The sequence below is a fragment of the Scyliorhinus canicula genome, chromosome 20, assembly GCF_902713615.1.
Source record: "Scyliorhinus canicula chromosome 20, sScyCan1.1, whole genome shotgun sequence".
Lineage (NCBI taxonomy): Eukaryota > Metazoa > Chordata > Chondrichthyes > Carcharhiniformes > Scyliorhinidae > Scyliorhinus > Scyliorhinus canicula.
The window spans coordinates 72,493,926-72,514,722 of NC_052165.1; the positions used below are offsets into that span (position 1 = coordinate 72,493,926).

At 48.4% G+C, this 20,797-nt stretch overlaps 1 protein-coding gene across 12 annotated transcripts in view; it reads right to left on the reverse strand.

Annotated features, from left to right (window-relative positions):
• cntn1b (contactin 1b) overlaps window positions 1-20,797 on the reverse strand; it is a 903,199-nt gene that overhangs the window by 381,211 nt on the left and 501,191 nt on the right. For all 12 annotated transcript variants that reach the window (XM_038780269.1, XM_038780265.1, XM_038780278.1 and 9 more), the window contains one exon: window positions 9,018-9,138. In XM_038780269.1, coding sequence (XP_038636197.1) covers window positions 9,018-9,138 — 121 coding nt within the window. The remainder of the gene's footprint in view (window positions 1-9,017; window positions 9,139-20,797) is intronic.

A 20,797-nucleotide genomic window follows, 5' to 3' on the forward strand; every position in this document is an offset into this window, starting at 1 on the left:
CACCTTCCCCTCCCGTACCCAGATGCCAGACACCACCCTGTCCTGTATCCTACGAGGGGGTAGCAACGGAAATGTCCCCACCTGTGTTTTGAGAAAGTCGCGGACTTGGAGCTATCTGAAGGTGTTTCCAGGGGGCAGGCTGAATTTCTCCTCCAGCGCCTTCAAGCTAGGGAAAGTCCCATCTATGAACAGGTCCCCCATTCTTCTAATGCCTGCCCTGTGCCAGCTTTGAAACTCCCCCCTGTGTATCTGCCGGAACAAATCTATGATTATTCCATATCGGGGTCCAAACTGAGGCCCCCTCCTCCTTCCTGTGCCTTCTCCACTGACACCAGACCCTCAGTGCGACCGTCACCACCGGGCTTGTGGTGTATCGTGCCAGCAAGAACAGCAGCGGTGCCGTTACTAACACCCCTAGGCTGGTGCGTTTGCATGACACCGCCTCAAGCCGTCCCCACACCGACCCGTCCACCATTACCCATTTCCTAATCATGGCTACATTAGCCGCCCAGTAGTAACTACAGAAGTTTGGTAGCGCCAACCCTCCCCCCCCCGCCTCCCACCGACTGCGCTCCAAAAACAGTCTTTTAACCCGCGGGGTCTTGTTTGCCAACGCAAATCCCGTGATAATCCTGTTCACCTGCTTGAAGAAGGATTTGGGGAGGAAGATGGGAAGGCACTGGAAAACGAATAGGAATCTGGGGAGGACCGTCATTTTTACGGTCTGCACCAATCTATCCAGGGAAAGCGGGAGCATGTCCCACCTTTTAAAGTCTCCCTCCATCTGCCCTACAAGCCAAGATAGATTGAGCCTGTGTAGGGCATTCCAATTCCTAGCCACCTGTATACCAGGTAATGAAAGCTCCTCTCCACCATCTTGAGCGGGAGCTCTCTCAGTCTCTCCTCCTGACCCCTAGCGTGGATTACAAACAGCTCACTTTTCCCCACGTTCAACCTGTACCCCGAGAAGCTCCCAAAGTCCCTTAGGATCCGCATGACCTCCCCTATCCCCTCCAGCAGGATCAAAATATACAATAGAAGGTAATTGGCGTAGAGCGAAACCCGGTACTCCCCCCCCCCCAATCCGGACCAGCCCCCTCCAGTTCCTTGAAGTCCTCAGCGCTATAGCCAACGGCTCAATTGCCAGGGCAAATAGTAGTGGGGATAGGGGACACCCCTACCTCGTCTCTCGGTGCAGCCTAAAATACTCCAACCTCAGCCGGTTCATGGATACACTTGCTACGGGGGCCTGATACAGTAGCTTGACCCACCCTATGAATCCCTCACCAAATCCAAACCTACCTAACGCTTCCCACAGGTACTCCCATTCCACCCGGTCAAAGGCTTTCTCTGCATCCATTGCAGCCACTATTTCTGCATCCCCTCCTTCTGAGGGCATCATGATAATGTTTAGGAGCCTCCTCACATTTGTGTTCAATTGCCTGCCCTTGACGAAACCCGCCTGATCCTCATCAATTACTCCCGGGACACAGTCCTCTATTCTAGTCGCCAAAATTTTAGCCAGCAGTTTGGCATCCACGTTCAGGAGCGATATCGGCCTGTAGGACCCACATTGAAGCGAATCCTTCCCCCCTTGAGGATGAGCGAGATCGAAGCCCGCGACATCGTAAGGGGGAGGGTTCCCCTCTCCTTAGCCTCGTTAAAGGTTCTTAGCAGGAGTGGGCTCAGCAGCTCCGAGTCTTTCTTGTAGAATTCTACAGGGTAGCCATCCGGTCCCAGGACCTTGCCCGACTGCATACTATCCAGGCCCTTAACTATCTCCTTCAACTCAATCGGGGCTCCCAGTCCCTCCACCAGATCCTCGTCCATCCTTGGGAACCTCAATTGGTCCATAAATTGCTTCATCCCTTCCCCTCCCACCGGGGGCTCTGACTCGTACAGTTTACAATAAAACTCCTTGAAGGCTTTGTTGATCCTCTCTGGGCCCAAGACCGTGTTACCCGCCTTATCCCTAACTCCCCCAATTTCCCTGGCCGCCTCTCTCCAGCGAAGTTGGTACGCCAGCATCCTACTTGCTTTCTCCCCATACTCATAGACTGCCCCTTTCACGTTCCTCAGCTGTGTCTCCGCCTTTCCAGTGGTCAGCAGATCGAACCGCCTGCAGTCTCCGGCGCTCCTTTAGCAGCCCTTCCTCGGGGGTCTCCACCTACTTCCTGTCTACTCTGAGTCTCTCACCCACCAGCCTCTCCCTCTCTCTCTTCTCTCTATGGGACCTAATGGTAATTAACTCCCCTCCAATAACTGCCTTCATGGCCTCCCAGACCGTTGTAGCTGTTATCTCCCCTGTATCGTTTGTTGTCACGTAGTTTTGGATGCTCCTCCTTTTCCGCCCACACACCTCTTCATCCGCTAGCAGTCCCATATCCAATCTCCAGAGAGGGCGCTGCTCTCCCTCCCCACCTAGTCGCAAGTTCACCCAGTGCAGGGCATGGTCTGAGACCGCAATGGCCGAATACTCGACCCCCTCCACCCTTGGGATTAACGCTCTGCTCAACACAAAAAAGTCAATCCGAGAGTAGACTTCGTTAACTTGGGAGAAAAAAAGAGAACACCTTTGCCCTTGGCCACGTGACTCTCCATGGGTCCACGCCCCCCCCCCCCCCCCCCCCCCCATCTGATCCATGAACTCCCTCAGGGCCTTGGCCGCCGCCGGTCTCTTTCCCGACCTGGACTTAGGCCGGTCCAATGCCGGATCCAGCACTGTGTTGAAATCCCCCACCCCCCATTATCAAATTACTTGACTCCAAGTCCGGGATTTTACCTAGCATGCGCCTCATGAATTCCACGTCGTCCCAGTTCGGGGCATAGACGTTCATTAACACCACCCGGGCCCCCTGCAGCTTGCCATTCACCATTATGTACCTGCCCCACCCTTGTCCGCCACAATGTTCCCTGCCTCGAATGCCACCCCTTTACTCACCAGAATTGCCACCCCTCTGGTCTTAGAGTCTAGCCCTGAATGGAACACCTGTCCCACTCATCCCCTCCTCAACCTCGTTTGGTCAGTGAGTTTTAAATGCGTCTCCTGTAGCATGGCCACGTCTGCCTTTAATCCCTTTAAGTGCACGAACACACAGGCCCTCTTGACCGGCCCGTTCAGACCCCTTACATTCCATGTGATCAGCCTGGACGGGGGGGTTAACCCCACCCCCCACCGACTAGCCACCCCCCTTTTTCAGCCAGCCACGTGCCTGCGCCCCCCCCCCCCCCCCCCCCTCCCGGCTCGCTCAAGCCCTCCCGCCGGAGGCCCCCCAACCCGACTCTCCATCTGTTCCCAAAAGTTGGCTCCCCTTCTGTCAGCAAAGCAGCGCCCCATCCCCCCCCCCCCCCGCACCCCCCCCACCCCAGCCCCCCAATCCCAAATGTCAAGCACCCGCTTAACACTGATTTTCCCCCCCATTACGCTTCTGTGAGTCAGCTGACCCATGCTGACCCTGGCCGCTCCCGCCTCTATCCCCAATCTTCCTGTTGTCTCCACCTTCGGGCCCCCAACCTCCCCTCCCCCACAGGGTAAGAGAGCGAGAGCCATTCACATTCTTCCCATGAAACAAGAGACACACCCCGGGAGTTAACCCGCCCCCTGCAAAGAAAAACACAAAATGAAAGCGAAAAACTTAAATTCTACTACCAATCTTACATTAGGCCAACACTCGGTTACACATCCCCACCAGGGCGTTTCACCCACATGCAGCTGTCCTTTAGCTCGAGTCCAGCTTTTCATGCTTAATAAATGTCCACGCCTCGTCCGGCGTATCGAAATAGTGGTGCCTGTCCTGGTACGTTACCCAAAGCCTCGTCGGATGCAGCAGCCCGAATATCACCCCTTTGTTATGGAGGACCGCCTTAGCCCGGTTGAATCTCACACGCCTCTTAGCCAATTCTGATCCTAGGCCCTGGTATATACGAATCTCACAGTTCTCCCACTTACTGCTCCGCTCCTTCTTTGCCCAACGCAAGACAAGCTCCCTGTCTGTGAAGCGGTGGAACCATACCACCATCGCCCTCAGTGGTTCGTTCGCCCTCGGCTTCCTCGCGAGGACTCTGTGCGCCTCATCCAGTTCCAAGGGCCGCGCGAAGGCCCCCGCGCCCATCAGCGTCTCCAGCATTGTGGTCACAAGCACTCGCGTCTGCCCCCTCCGCAGGATTTTGTCTCCTTGAACTATTTTTGAGGTCATCCAGTCTCTCCTGCCATCTCTTGTGCAGGGCCTCCACCCTGACTGCCAGGCCCAGGATCTCATCCTCGTTGTCAGATACCTTTCTCTCCACCTCTTTGATCGCCTTCTCCTGGACCTTCTGAGTCTCCACCATCCTTTCCATAGAGGCCTATATAGGGGCCACCATCTCCGTCTTCAGCCCTGCGAAGCAGCTTCTTAGGAACTCCTGCTGCTCCCGCGACCACTGGGCCCATGCTGCTTGGTCCGTGCCGGCCGCCATTTTGTCTTCTCGGACCCGTTCCCCTCGCTTCCCCGCAATTGCTCTCTTCATGGCCCCACTCCTGGTCCCCTCCATACAGCAGTGAGGGAAGCCTTTCCAGCGTCTCTTGCCACGCCGGGAATCAGCGCCGAAGTGCCGCTACAGCTCCGTTAAAGGGCCCAAATGTCCGATCTCGGCGGGAGCTGCTGTGTGCGCGACCTATCCGGACATGGCCGCTACTGGAAGTCCATGTGTTGCTTCCATATAGTATAAAGTTACTGTATCTCCTGACAATTTATTCTTGTGATTACCCTGATGAGTACGAGATGAAAAGCTTCGACAAAATATCTTTATTTAAAGCAATACTCAAGTTCTGTACCACCAAACAAACAAAAATGTTGAGCTATCGTTTATGGGGTGGTCCTGTAGTTACCAACAAACTCCTAGTTCTGTTACATTCTCCTCATATTACCCATCTGTTATTTATATCAAACTTTGGATCTGTCAACATGCTCAAAAAAGTATTAATTTTCTTATTTGAACAGTAGCTTTCTCACAGTTAGCTGCTATGTTGCATCTGGTACAAAGCCAACAAAACATCTTTCTTAGTTTACAGAATTGCATCCAATGACAAAGAACACAGTTAAAGGAGGAAAACCAGATGCGAGTGCTTTTGGAAGCACCAATCCCTCTTCGTAACCCACACTGTAACTGGATGTTAGGAATGACAAAGTTGAACAGTTGCTGCCAATGGCACTAGTCAGGACTGCCATCTTGGATCTGACCATGGGTTTTCATTATTGCTGGCCTTCACGAATTTTCCCCTCGCATCAATGAAAGAAATGAAATGCAACAGAGGGAAGACGATTAGTTTCCCCAGGGTGGCCTCACAGATGCAAGATGGTATTTGGTAGTTTGGGTGCCACTACATTGCATATATTGTATTACTTATCAGCCACTCAAGTTGTGTGAGGTAAAAGCGTAGGGACTGTAATGCAGGACTCTAAAATAATGGAAATACATCTTTGTGACATCGTTTCAACATCAAATCACAGAATCTCTACACTGCAAAAGGCGGCCATTCAGCCCCTCAGGTCGGCACTGACCCTTCGAAAGTGCACTCTACCTAGGCCCAATCCCCAGCCCTATTCCCGTAACCCTACCTAACCTTTAGATACTAAGGGGCAATTTAGCATGGCCAATCCACCTAACAGACACATCTTTGGACTGTGGGAGGAAAGCAGTGCACCTGGAGGAAATTCACGCAGACACAGAGGGAGAATGTGTAAACGCCACACAGACAGTCACCTAATGTCAGAATTGAACCCGGGTTCCTTGGGCTGTGAGGCAGCAGTGCTAACCACTGTGCCACCGTGCCGCCCCATCGTAGTCATCCACTGGATTCTCACAGGCAATACTCCAAAGGCCTCACCAACAAACCGGTCTTTAAATAAACATAATTTTGATATCTTAACTCACAGCAATGAAACAGATTTCATGTAGCCAGGCACAGCCTGCTTGTTGAGAATGCTTTGACTGCACTCATCTGTGTCCGATTCTCTGTGACTGGGAGACAATTCCCATTTCAGGGATTGGCATTCCCACCTCGGTGTTCCAATAATGGCACTCATTACAATCAAAGCTTCAAAACCCGGCACTCAGCCAATGAAAGTCTTATATTACCAAATATACACACGAGGAGAGAAACCTTTAATTAGGCATTTTGAACTTTAGAGAAACAAAGTGAATTTGAAATTGCATTAAAAAAATTAACTGAATAGAGCAAGAATTGAGCAGTAAATGGTCAACTGGGTGAGCAGTTGAACCAAGCCCTGTTTATCAATGTAATATTGGTGTTTACTTCAATCCCATATCGTTTGACCCAATTCAGAGACTAAGAAGTATGCCAGAGGTTTAAGGATTAATTCAGTTTTTAAACCAAATGGCAGTGCAGCTTTGAGCTGAATAATGACCAGAATATTCACAATTTCTTTCAGCAATACACCTGAAATATCAGTTGAGTACACTGGGATGGATTTTTGCAGAGGTTGAACCTTTAAATATGGGAGATGGGACCTAATTCCGGACTCCCTGCCCTGTTCCCAGGATCCACCCTCACCCAATTTTCATCAGCACAGGACAAGGGTGTGGGCTTGTGTGTGTCTTGAGCCCGCATCTTGCATTCCCGACCTGGCTGGCTCCATTACAGGGGTAGGCCCTTGTGATTTATGTGGAATCGCTCCAGCTTTTCAATGGGTTGTGGTTCATGGCCTCTCAGAGGTTGAAACATAGACTGGATGAGGGAACCTTAAGTTCTAAAGGTCTTACCCATGCATTTCCACCCACCCCCAATGCCAGCCATATCCTACGTGCCAACACACGCCCCTCCACCCACCCCACATGGCTGTTCATACCCTACATGTCGGCCTATGCCACTGCACCCAACACAATGGCCCCTCATAATCTTCATGCCAACCTGTGGTCCTTCAATACCCATTTATCCATTACACACTCTGTATAGAACCAATGCGCCATATAGTAATGTCATATGTGAAAAAATATTTGAAAAATTTATTAATTCTTCATTTTAAAAACTCTGATTATTACAGCCTTATGAAAGTGTCATTCATCCAGCCCTTTAAAGTATCAATAGAAATTGAAAAATAGACTTGAGAGAAATCGGTTTATCAGTACGCCTCATTATGTATTCTTGGCTGAGGGCCTAGTCATCCATTAATTAGTCTGTTGAAACAGCAGGGCCCAAGTTAAAATATTCTTCAATTGACAACATTTTCTCTTAGATTTAATTCTCAATTATTCAATGTATATTTACACAAGACAAAGAGGAATCAAGTGCTTTCTGTTTGGAGTCCATTGAGAGAGTGTGAAGGGGCATATGTTGGCATGAATATCATTGAGGTTGTGTGGGTGGCCTACTTTGGCATGAAGGGAATGAATAGCCACTGGTATGGGTGAAGGGGTGAAGGGGCATAGGTTGGAACAAAGGGTTTGAATGGCCATTTGAGCAGGGTGTAGGATCATAGGTTGGTACAGAAGGCAATGGATGATCTTTTGGAGTGGGTGGAGGGGAATAGTATGGCAGGAAGAGTATTTTTAAAAAAAATTTAGAGTACCCAATCATTTTTTTCGATTAAGTGTCAATTTGGCATGGCCGATCCACCTACCCTGCACATCTTTGGGTTGTGGGGGTGAAACCCACGCAAACACGGGGAGAATGTGCAAACTCCACATGGACAGTGACCCAGAGCTGGGATCAAATCTGGGACCTCGGCACCGTGAGGCCGCAGTGCTAACCCACTGCGCCACCGTGCTGCCCGTGGCAGGAAGAGTATGAATGGCCAGCAGGGGAGGGTGGAGGGCCATAGATGGAAGGTCCAAGTGGCCATTGGTGGTAGGTGGAGAAACTAGGTGGATTATAGGGGAGGGGGGGGCGCACATGAGGGCCATTGGCTGTAAGTGGGTATGAGTTGGCTCAGGTGGGTATGAGTTGGCACAGGGAATATGTTGGAGGGAGGATGGGTTGAGGGCTTTTTTCTGTTTTATTCTTCGTATTTTAACTGGGGCAAGGTGCTAGAGCACCAAGATGCACCTTGTAAACAGACCATCTTCACACCCGGGAGCTCCAGTGGCTGTCCCTGAAATGAGCTGGGAATGGTGGGCCCAAATCCACTTTGCTGCTGTCCATACCCCTCCCTCCCCACTCCCTTACACTGGAAGAAAAATCCCACCTTTGCCGGAACTTCCATCCAAGGCTGGCACGCTGGGCAAGGAAATCTCCTGACACCAGATATCCACCTCTGGGATGAAAGTCCAGCCCAACCTGTTTCAATTCATGCCTTAAGCTGACATCTATCATAAAGGTTTGATCATGAATTGAGCCAAACACACTCATTCCAAAACTTTCAGCAAGTTTCTCACACAGCAATAAAACCAATTGCTGTACAGTCGCACAGCAATGATAACACTTACCAGAGAGCAAGCCATTTCCCACAACTGTATTTGCAATAATGCTGCAGCTCTACATTCAACTGCTGTTTTTAAAGATCAGCAGACTTAAACTGAGGCAGCAATCAGGGAGAATTACTTGTGACAATCAAGTTAGTCAAGGCAGTGCAGCATGAGAGGTGATGGGACCTGGTTTGGGTGCCATACTGGTGTACGATCTTGGGATCAACTGTTGGGGTCATGAGAGTAATCCACTGGGATCATAGAATAGGGTCTTTAGATCAGCTGCTGGGGGGAGGGGTCGCTGGCATTATGGCTTTCCTTTCACTGTTTGCTTGGGTGATAGTGAAATGTCACCAAAACATGCAGTAACCTCAACAAATGATGCATCACAGCAGAAGAATTAAGAGTTTACAGGAACCCATTTTTTAAACTACCCTTGTGGCGATCCGTTTCTATTGGTATAAATGTTTCAAAATTCGCCCCAATATACCAGCTTCGAATTAAGGCAACGTATTCCCTTTTTTAAAAATTCAGTGATTAAAATGGATTTCTTTGCATTCCTGTCTTGCTCATTTATTCAGCATTCCTTCAGAGAGCCCTCAATATGTTCCTACCTCTGACAATCAGGTCTGCGGAGGCGGACGTGCTGTCGACGATGGTCTGGGCTGTGCAGGTGTATTTGCCCGTGTGCCTCAGCTGGGCATTTTTAAAGAACAATTCTCCACCGTCTCCAGTCTGTGGAAAAGCACAAGCAAAACAAAACTCTTTAGCTCCTCAGGGCATTTGGTCCGCTGTTCCCCTGCTGGGATTCATTGTGGGGATCTGTTTATCATCGTGTGCGCCAGGGTGCGTAATAGATGCTGACAGATGGAGTGCAAGATTGGGTGAAAGTGGCATTTTAAGGAGAAACCTGGTGAGTGTCGTCAAGTCAAGCTGGAATGCACCTGGTTCTGGGGCCCACAGTGGCGAAACAATAGGCATTCATTCTGAAGACATTCATATGGGTCACCTTTTACAAAAGAAACTTGATGCACGACTTGGGACAGGAGATAGGCAGCACAGCTCAAAGTAATAAAACATATTGCCGAGTTATAAACACATTAGTGCTAATCCTTACCTAGCTCCCCAATAGTATGTGTAACAGAAAGGCCTCAGTGCTCATCAGAATCGCCCACATCATTTCCATTTCCTTTCATACAAACGAAGCATAACAAATGTACAATTGTGTCGCGGAAGGTTATCAATCAACGTGGCTTTGCCTGCCGTTATTTCCCAGGTATGATGAAAGAGGGTTTTTATAAGCTAAGTGCACAGCAGTTCACTGGAGAAAAGGTATGGATGTAAAAATTGGCAGATGTCTGCTAATTAATAGCAAATGTGCTTGGTATCAGCGAGGACGATCGGACCGCTGGTCTAGTTAAGTGTAACAATAAACTGAAAGTCCTTCTTCATCCAAACTCTTTTTGACTCATTTGGGAAGCACGGTAGCACAGTGGTAAGCACTGTTGCTTCACAGCTCCAGGGTCCCAGGTTCGATTCCCAGCTTGGGTCACTGCCTGTGCGGAGTCTGCACGTTCTCCCCCGTGTTTGCGTGGGTTTCCTCCGGGTGCTCCGGTTTCCTCCCACAGTCCAAAGCTGTGCAGGTTAGGTGAAATGGCCATACTAAATTGCTCTTAGTGTCCAAAAAAGGTTAGCTGTGGTTACGGGGGCAGAGTGGAGTTGTGGGGATAGGGTGGAGTTGTGGGCTAAGGTAGGGTGCTCTTTCCAAGGGCCGAATGGCCTGCTTCTGCACTGTAAATTCTGATTCTCTGACCTTGTGAGTCCATCGGGATGGTCTTCAGGGAAAACCCGTCACCATTCATTTTTCGGCGGACAATAAGGGAATGATTGGCGGGGCTCACACATCAAGATTTCATTTGTCAAGGGCCACATGGTGGCGCAGTGGTTGGCTCTGCTGCCTCACAGTGCCGAGGACCCTGGTTAGATCCCAGTTCCGGATCACTGTCCATGTGGAGTTTGCATGTTCTCCCTGTGTCCACGTGGGTCTCACCCCCACAAAGATATGCAGGGTAGGTGGATTGACCACACAAAATTGGCCCTTAATTGGAATAAAAATCAATTTAATTTCTCCTCTCCAGGCATTGCTGCACCATAGCAGGACTATCACCCCAATTTATATTCGGAAACCTAATGGGTAACTCCCAAAAGGTTTTAATTTGTAAATGGTGAGGAAAGGCTAAGTCACTCCAGGAGTGATTCCACTGACAAGTGATCTTTCATATCAAAGCAAACTTTATTACTAACCCCATTAATGTTTGAGCAAAAATAAAAACAGCTTTCCAATTAACAGGTAATAGTGGGCAGCACAGTAGCACAAGTGATTAGCACTGTGGCTTCACAGCACCAGGATCCCAGGTTCGATTCCCCACTGGGTCACTGTCTGTGCGAAGTCTGCACTTTCTCCCCATGTGTGCGTGGGTTTCCTCCGGGTGCCCCGGTTTCCTCCCACAGTCCAAAGACGTGCAGGTTGGGTGGATTGGCCATCCTAAAAATTGCCCTTAGTGTCCAAAAGGGTTCGGAGGGGGTTATTGGGTTACGGGGGTAGGGTGGAAGTGAGGGCTTAAGTAGGTCGGTGCAGACATGATGGGCCAAATCGCCTCCTTCTGCACTGTATGTTCTATGTTCTTAGAAAGAAAAGGTATTTGAGCTGAATTTTCCACCTACTTCAAAAATTCCAATTAAGAAAATTCCACATACAGGTCAAATGCCACTTATTAATAAAAGTTAGTGGCTTACAGATTTATTCACAAAGACCTTGGAGAGGAGTTTTTAGAAGTCAGTCTGAGCAACACAACTCCTTTCCTCAGAATCCAGAGCAGAACTCGAAAATGAAGCTTAAAAACAGACACCGGGCAGGGCAAAAAATAAAACTAAAAACAGACACAGGGCAGGGCTGAAAAACAAAGTTAAAAACAGGCCCAACCCCTCCCATGAGTGACATCGTAGCCTGCCTGGCTGTGAATCCCGAAAACACAGCTTTAGCATACATATAACCTGGATACCTTAACCCAAGTTCTTTTAATAACATGACTGCAACAGAGATATAATAAAATAGATTTTAAAATTCTGCATTTATCACAGCACAAACTGGATGTGCTGTTTGATCTGACATCGGTGATGATACCTCTTGATGGACTTGGCTGGCGGCCAATGGGCTGTTTCAAATTGCCGGGCATTAGCTGATACTCAATGCTGATTGGTGCTGACCATTCTGGAATGTTATGCACCGCTAGGAAGGTTTGATCTTAGTTTCAGTGTTGAAAACCCTGCAGGAGATCAACATCTCGGCTAGAGCTCTCTCCAGGAAATGGATCCAGCCAGCTTTCCTCTCCAGCCTTTGAGTGTTTACTTCCTGAAGACAGAGTTTCTCTCCCTGAAAGGTTAACAGTCCTCTCTAAAATCTTGTTTCTGCTGCTTCTCTGATACTCTGTTTTTCCTCAGTAAACTGGGGGACATTCTGGTGAGTCTGGAAACCAGTTAAATATCAAGTTGAGGCTGGGGGAAGGTGAGACCACGAGTCTTAAGAATCAAACTAGCCTGAGGCTGTTCTTTTGAGTGAAGGCCCAGGGTAATAATTACCCCTGAGGAAACTCTACAGCCTGGGAGTTCTGACCGAATGCTTTAACCAGAAGATCCTTGTTAGCAATCCAGCTGGTGGTTTTGATCACTCAGCATTCTGGGAGGACAGCCTTCTGCAACAACTTCAACATCCGAAGCAAGGACATTCATCTTCTATTTTGTATTAATTATTATTACCCCAATTAATTATTATCCCAAAAACGGTTTCATTGAAGTTAATTGGCAAGCCAGAATCGTCCCCACCGAAACACATTCATTTTTAATGGGCTGATCACAAATCCAGGGTATGGGATTGCTGCAAGATGTAAAGGGGTTTTCATCAAAGGCAGGAGGAATTTGCAGCAACCAGTGCCACTGGGTGCAATTTTTAAGAAGTGCGTGTTTAGGGAAAGAGACAGCAACTCGCAAGACAACTGGGGTCAGAATTGATCATCCGTACATAGTAATAATAATCTTCATTAGTGTCACAAGTAGGCTTACATTAACATTGCAATGAAGTTACTGTGAAAATCCCCCAGTCGCCACACTACGGCGCCTGTTCGAGTACACAGAGGGAGAATTCAGAATGTCCAAATTACCTAAGAAGCATGTCTTTTGGGACTTGTGGGAGGAAACCGAAGCACCCGGAGGAACCCACGCAGACACGGGGAGAACGTGCAGACTCAGTGCGGAGTCTGCACGTTCTCCCCGCATCTGTGTGGGTTTCAGTGACCCAAGCCGGGAATCAAACCTGGGACCCTGGACCTGTGAAGCAACAATGCTAACCACTGCAGGAACAGAGTTTGTAAGTATTGATTCAACTCTAAGGGAGTAGGGCACTGATGTTCGTAAGTTATCAGTGAGAGTATAAGCTGTTCAAGGAATAATCAGGAACACGGAGCTGTGAGCCTTGACCATTTCATCCAAGTGGACAGGTTCGGGTCAGACATTTTGAGTATGGTGGGAGGGGAGGCGGGGCTGGGGAGCCAGGGTAAGAGTTCACCTACCTACACTTGTTCTCCCTTCAGAAAATGTTGCAACATTTGGGGTGATGAATGACCAGTTTAAAATGGCTAGGTATTCCAGCCAGTAAACAAATGCCTGCGAATTGCAGGCCACTGTCTAAATGTCAGGGGATTCTCGTTCACAGTTAAACTGACAGGTCTTTCCGACCAACTAGCAAAATGTCAATAATTTACTGCTCCCAGAAAATCCGCAAGGAATTCCGACAGCTGTGGAAAGCAGAAAACTCCCCCATGGCGGTAAAATATCACAGAAATCCACCAGTGGTCAAAACGTTGGGGAACCTGAGCTCCCATCAAAATATCGGAATGTTTTGACTTTTAGCCAGAATTCCAAGTAACTCTAGCTAGAAGTTTAAAAAGTCAAAGAACTCTAGCCATCTACAGAAACATCAGGGCCAGAATTCTCCGGTCGTCAGGATTCACTTTTCCCGCTGGCAACGCACACCCACCAATGGATTTCCTGGCAGCTTGGAGTGGTTTCAATGGGAGCCATAGAATTCCTACAGCGCAGAAGGAGGCCATTCAGCCCTTCGGGTCTGTACCAACCCTCTGAAAGAGCACTCTATCTAGGCCCACCCACACACACACCCATAATCCCACCTCTCTTACACATCTTTAGATATTTAAGGGGAAATTCTACATGGCCAATACACCTCATCTGCACATTATTGGACACCAAGGGGCAATTGATTATGGCCAATCCACCTAACAATTTTAAAACAAAAATTCCAATTAAGGGGCAATTTAGCGTGGCCAATCCACATACCCTGCACATTTTGGGGGTTTGGGGGTGAGTCTCACCCAGACATGGGGAGAACTCTACATGGGCAGTGACCCGGAGATGGGATTTAACCTGGGTTCTTGGTGCCGTGAGGCGGCAGTGCTAACCACTGCACCACCGGGCCACTTCTAATCCACCTAACCTGCACATCTTTGGACTGTGGGACGAAACCAGAACACCCTGAGGAAATCACAGACATGGGATGAAAGTGCAAACTCCACTCAGACAGTTACCAAAGGCCTGAATTGAATCGGGATTCCTGGCACTGTGAGGCAGCAGTGCTAACCACTGTGCCACCCATTTACAAGCGGCAGATGGATAGAATCCCGCCACCAGCAAACAGCACGCAGCAAAGGAAAACTGGGAGACCGGAGAATCCTGCCCCGGATATTTCTAGCTTCCGTTAAAAGTCAGGGAATTCCAGCCCATTGCTGTAACGTCAGTAATTCCGGCCAGCCGCTCCAATGTGAAAGAATTCCGATTCAACATCAGTGGTTGAGTGAATTAGCACAAGTCACTGGAATGAAATTCCAAAAAGGGTGTTCGTCCATTGACAGTTGCTTTCCACTCCACAGGTGTCGGAGCAAATTAAAAATAGAAGTTGGGGGTTTAAAGCTTTTCAGCGACAACCTGTTCCAATTCAAGATTTATAACAGGCCGCAGGAACTGGAGCAACTTGTTCCCATGATCTGTACGGACTACTGTGCAGTGCCTGGTGTCCGTTTACAATAATACTTGAAGAGACGGTCAACTCTGTCTTTAAGCTTCTTCCCATTCGACAGGATGTCTGCCATAAGGATTTATTCAGACAATACGTCAGGGAGAATTAGCAAGGCGGGTAATGGGACTGCGGACAATGCAGGGTGCACTGACCTAACTACAATATTGTCCACTGTCACAAGTGCTCACGACGTAACTCATGAAAAGTCAGCTCTGAACAGATTTGTAAACAGCGAGCTGCATCAAATTCCCCAATGTCATTAGCAACGACTCCCTCTTGAGCCATTAAGCTCAGTTTTACCATTCTAGGAATTCCATTGAAAGTATGCTTGAGAGCTAACTTGTGTCAGCCCATCAGCTCACACAATGCTCCTCCAGTTTCAAATAAAACTTCCAAATGTGTCGGATTTGAGTAACTTCGATGAGCAGAAGAAAAGCATTGAACACATGTAGACTCTTTTAACCGATTGGCCTTGTTCGTGTCAAGTTGTTTGGAGAAAGAAAGCTTAATATGGCACAAGCCTGCAACTGAAAAGACCAATTATGTTCAGGCAATGGCGAAGAATTGCTAAAGGAGTGATATACAGAACCATGCCATGGGGGGAGGTAAGTAACTGACTAGAGCCATGTTCCCGAAACTTTGCTCTCTTGGTGCAAGGCTGCTACCAACTTGGGTCTAGTCTGCACAAATCTCTGTAGTATAGGTAGAGAGACTGGAACCTGTGATTAATAAAACCTGCAGGTACAACTCAGAGAACGAACAAACCCGAATCAATCCTTCCATAATCCATACACTGCGAAGTCACACAGCGCCAGGGTCCCAGGTTCAATTCCCGACTTGGGTCACTGTGCAGAGTCTGGACCTTCTCCCCCGTCTCACAAGGGAGGTTTTAAACTTGTATGGCAGGGGGGTGGGTACCGGAGCAATAGGTCAGAAAGTGAAAGCATTGAGGGAGAACTAGGGAATAGGGTCAGTGTGGCTCTGAAGAAGAGCAGACAGGGAGATGTTGCTGAAAACAGACGGTCTGGTGGCCTGAAGTGCATATGTTTTAATGCAAGAAGTATTACAGGTAAGGCAGGTGAACTTAGAACTTGGATTAGTACTTGGAACTATGATGTTGTTGCCATTACAGAGACCTGGTTGAGGGAAGGACAGGATTGGCAGCTACACGTTCCAGGATTTAGATGTTTCAGGCGGGATAGAGTGGGATGTAAAAGGGGTGGCGGAGTTGCGCTACTGGTTAGGGAGAATATCACAGCTGTACTATGGGAGGACACCTCAGAGGGCAGTGAGGCTATATGGGTAGAGATCAGGAATAAGAACGGTGCAGTCACAATATTGGGGGTTTACTACAGGGCACACAATAGCCAGCGGGAGATAGAGGAGCGGATAGGTATACAGATTTTGGAAATGTGTAAAAACAACAGGGTTGTTGTGATGTGAGACTTTAACTTCTCCAATATTGACTGGGACTCACTTAGTGCTAGGGGCTTAGACGGGGCAGAGTTTGTAAGGAGCATCCAAGAGGGCTTCTTAAAACAATATGTAGATAGTCCAACTAGGGAAGGGGCTGTACTGGACCTGGCATTGGGGAATGAGCCCGGCCAGGTGGTAGAAGTTTCAGTAGGGGAGCATTTCGGGAACAGTGACCACAATTCAGTAAGTTTTAAAGTGCTGGTGGACAAGGATTAGAGTGGACCTAGGGTGAATGTGCTAAATTGGGGAAAGGCTAGTTATAACAATATTAGACGGGAACTGAAGAACCTAGATTGGGGGCGGATGTTTGAGGGTAAATCAACATCTGACATGTGGGAGGCTTTCAAATATCAGTTGAAAGGAATTCAGGACCGGCATGTTCCTGTGAGGAAGAAGAATAAATATGGCAAATTTCGGGAGCCTTGGATAACGAGATTATAGGCCTCGTCAAAAAGAAAAAGGAGGCATTTGTCAGGGCTAGAAGGCTGGGAACAGATGAAGCCTTTGTGGAATATAAGGAAAGTAGGAAGGAACTTAAGCAAGGAGGGCTAGAAGGGTCACGAAAAGTCATTGGCAAATAGGGTCAAGGAAAATCCCAAGGCTTTCTACACGTACATAAAAAGCAAGAGGGTAGCCAGGGAAAGAGTTGGCCCACTGAAGGACAGGGGATGGAATCTATGTGTGGAGCCAGAGGAAATGGGCGAGGTACTAAATGAATACTTGCATCAGTATTCACCAAAGAGAAGAAATTGGTGGACGTTGAGTCTGGCGAAGGGTGTGTAGATAGCCTGGGTCACATTGAGATCCAAAAAGACAAGGTATTGGGCGTCTTGAAAAATATTAAGGTAGATAAGTCCCCAGGGCCTGATGGGATCTACCCCAGAACACTGAAAGAGGCGAGAGAGAAAATTGCTGAGGCCTTGACAGAAATCTTTGGATCCTCACTGTCTTCGGGTGATGTCCTGGAGGACTGGAGAATAGCCAATGTCGTTCCTTTGTTTAAGAAGGGTAGCAAGGATAATCCAGGGAACTACAGGCCGGTGAGCTTTACGTCAGTGGTAGGGAAATTACTGGAGAGAATTCTTCAAGACAGGATCTACTCCCATTTGGAAGCAAATGGAAGTATTAGCGAGAGGCTGCATGGTTTTGTGAAGGGGAGGTCGTGTCTCACTAACTTGATAACATTTTTCAAAGAGGTCACAAAGATGATTGTTGCGGGTACAGCAGTGGATGTTGTCTATATGGACTTCAGTAAGGCCTTTGACAAGGTCCCTCATGGCAGACTGGTACAAAAGGTGAAGTCACACGGGATCAGAGGTGACCTGGCAAGGTGGACACAGAAGTGGCTAGGTCATAGAAGGCAGAGAGTAGCAATGGAAGGGTGCTTTTCTAATTGGAGGGCTGTGACTAGTGGTGTTCTGCAGGAATCCGTGCTGGGACTGTTGCTGTTTGTAGTATATATAAATGATTTGGAGGAAAATGTAACTGGTCTGATTAGTAAGTTTGCAGACGACACAAAGGTTGGTGGAATTGCGGATAGCGATGAGGACTGTCAGAGGATAGAGCAGGATTTAGATTGTTTGGAGACTTGGGCAGAGAGATGGCAGATGGCATTTAATCCGGACAAGTGTGAGGTAATGCATTTTGGAAGGTCTAATGCAGGTAAGAAATAGACAGTGAATGGTAGAAGCCTCAAGAGTATTGAAAGTCAGAGAGATCTATATGTACTGGTGCACAGGTCACTGAAAGGGGCAACACAGGTGGAGAAGGTAGTCAAGAGGGCATACGGCATGCTTGCCTTCATTGGCCGGGGCATTGAGTATAAGAATTGGCAAGTCATGTTACAGCTGTATAGAACCTTAGCTACGCCACACTTGGAGTATACTGTTCAATTCTGGTTGCCACACTACCAGAAGGATGTGGAGGCTTTAGAGACGGTGCAGAAGAGATTTACCAGGATGTTGCCTGGTATGGAGGGCATTAGCTATGAGGAAAGGTTGAATAAACTCAGTTTATTCTCACTGGAACGGTGGAGGTTGAGGGGTGACCTGATAGAGGTCTACAAAATTATGAGGGGCATAGACAGAGTGGATAGTCAGAGACTTTTTCCCAGGGTAGAGGGGTCAATTACTAGGGGGCATAGGTATAAGGTGCGAGGGGCAATGTTTAGAGGAGATGTACGAGGCAAGTTTTTTACACAGAGGGTAGTGGGTGCCTGGAACTCGCTGCCGGAGGAGGTGGTGGAAGCAGGGATGATAGTGACATTTAAGGGGCATCTTGACAAATACATGAATAGGATGGGAATAGAGGGATACGGACCCAGGAAGTGTAGACGATTTTAGTTCAGACGGGCAGCATGGTCGGTATAGGATTGGAGGGCCATAGGGCCTGTTCCTGTACTGTACTTTTCTTTGCTCTTTGTGTGCGTGTTTATTAGTGTCACAAGTAGGCTTACATTAACACTGCAATGCAGTTACTGTGAAAAGCCCCGAGTAGCCACACTCCGGTTCCTGTTTGTGTACACTGAGGGAGAATCCAGAATGTCCAAATTACCTAACAGCACGGGCGAAATTCTCCCAATAGCGGGAATCACCTGGCACTCCCGCGATGCCCCCACCCGGCATGGGGGCCGGAGAATCGCGCCCCACATCTTTGGACTGGGGGAGGAAACCGGAGCGCCCGGAGGAAACTCACGCAGACGCGGGGAGAACATGCAAACTCCGCACAGACAGTGACCCAAGCTGGGAATCAAACCTGGGTCCCCGGCACTGTGAAACAACAGTGCTAATCACTGTGCTACCATGTTTTGAAAGAGCATGGTGTTTAAGGGTCAGGACTATGAAATCAGAAGTCTGGATTCTTACGCCACCTTTGATCAGTGTCACTTGGCTCCAGCTTCAGGAGTTGCGAGTGTCACCGCTGCACTCTCACATGTCCCAACAATGCCTCGAGAATCATTCTCGGGTCCCAACGACCCACGGCAGCAAGTAACCTCTGAACTGTTCCCCCCGCCAACAACGTAACTTTATCTTCGTAAGCAGTAGAGCCGCTGGTCAGGATACAAACCTAAATACGACACTATTGAAATGAGCTGTCAAACGATACAACCAATCCATTTGCAACCTTTAACTAATGGCTTTTTAAACTGACCTTGGTGAAGAGATTCTCTCTTGTTCTGTAAAAGGCACCAAGGTTCTCAGCAACACCCAAGACCTCTCGTTGTTATATTCTACAATTATTTCAGTCATTTTAAGACTATTCTCTTTCAGGATTTAAACAGTGTCAAATGAACTTGGATCATGTGCTGGAAACTGTGAAGGAAAAGGCTAATTGACTCGAAATTTAACTTTGGTTGATCATGGATTACTGCCTTTCAGGATCACCACTGTCGGAGCTGAAATCCACTGTGCCAGACACAGTGGCAGCATGCAGCCATTCAAAGAGGCATGAAAGTGTCCTGTTAGGAACGGCGAGCGGCGATTCTTGCCCTTGTCCTGCTGAATCTTATTGGCCCCAGGTTGGGGGGGAGGGTAAACATTGTCAAAGCATTGACACCTGGACAAAGAATTCATTATTCGCAGGAAAGTGTTTCCTTTTGGATAACAGCTATAAATAAAGCCCATTGGACGACCATCAGCTGCTTTCCCCTTTGGGGGGAGGGGGGGGGGGGGGGGGGGGGGGGGGGGAGAGAGAGAGAGAGACAGAGCTGACTGGTTTTGAGGTGGGTCACCACACCTCAGGCGAGGGGCGAGGTTGAGAAGACGTGCCTTTATGAATAAACACTGCTGGCACGGGAATTGAACCCACGCTGCTGGCCTCGCTCCTGCGGCACAAACCAGCCGCCCTGAGCTAAGCCGCCCACTCAGAAATCTCTTGATATTGCTGTCACTTTTCCTTGCCTCTGGAGCAGCTTGGAGGTTGACGGTACCTCAACCGCTGTCCCAGGCCTGGATCACCTCAATCCAGAGATGGAAGCTGGGATGGGCCCCAGCACCTGGCAAATCTTTTCTATCCAGCTCCTCCACCAATCGTTGCTGCTTCCACAAGTTGCGGTGGAAAATATCTTCCACTTCATGCACATTTTCACAAGTTTTGGATCAAACCTGTAGTCCGTTAATGGGCCAAAGGCACCCCCCCCCCACCCCACCCACCATGGGTTCCCCAGAGGGTGCAAACAACAGGAAAACTTGTGGGCAATGGTGGGACCGCCCACCGAAAGTCAATGGAGGGCCACCACTGCTGCAGGGTGGGTGTGAGAGGGGAGGCAAAAATCCCACCCCTGGATTCTCAAACTGTACCGTTTCAGTTGCCATCAGTTAAAGCAAGGATGTGCTCCTCTCGTTTCTAAACTTGTTTGCTGAGTGTTGCGTTTGTTGAGATGAGGGAAGATTATTTTGCTCAATAGCCCGGTATCAAGCTCTACCAAGTCACGTAAATAGGGAGTTCCTTCTGTTCTACAATCAGCTTCAAGGTTTTATATTCTGAGCTTATATTGCGCATAAAGAAAGTGATTTTTTTTTTTAGTGCCACGTCATAGAGGCAGTAAAACTCAGAAGGTTACATCACATATTAATGGTTCCAAGTGTGTGGCCAATTGAAGTGGACACGGTCACACCAGATTGGGCTCAGTCAGGGTGCCAAAAAAAATTCAGCACATCTCCCAACCTCAGAAATGCAATGCCAAATTGCACTGATATAGCACCTTTAACATGGCACAGCATCCAGGGGCACTACATGGGCTGTTAGAACCTCTTGGTCAAATAGTTCAGTTTT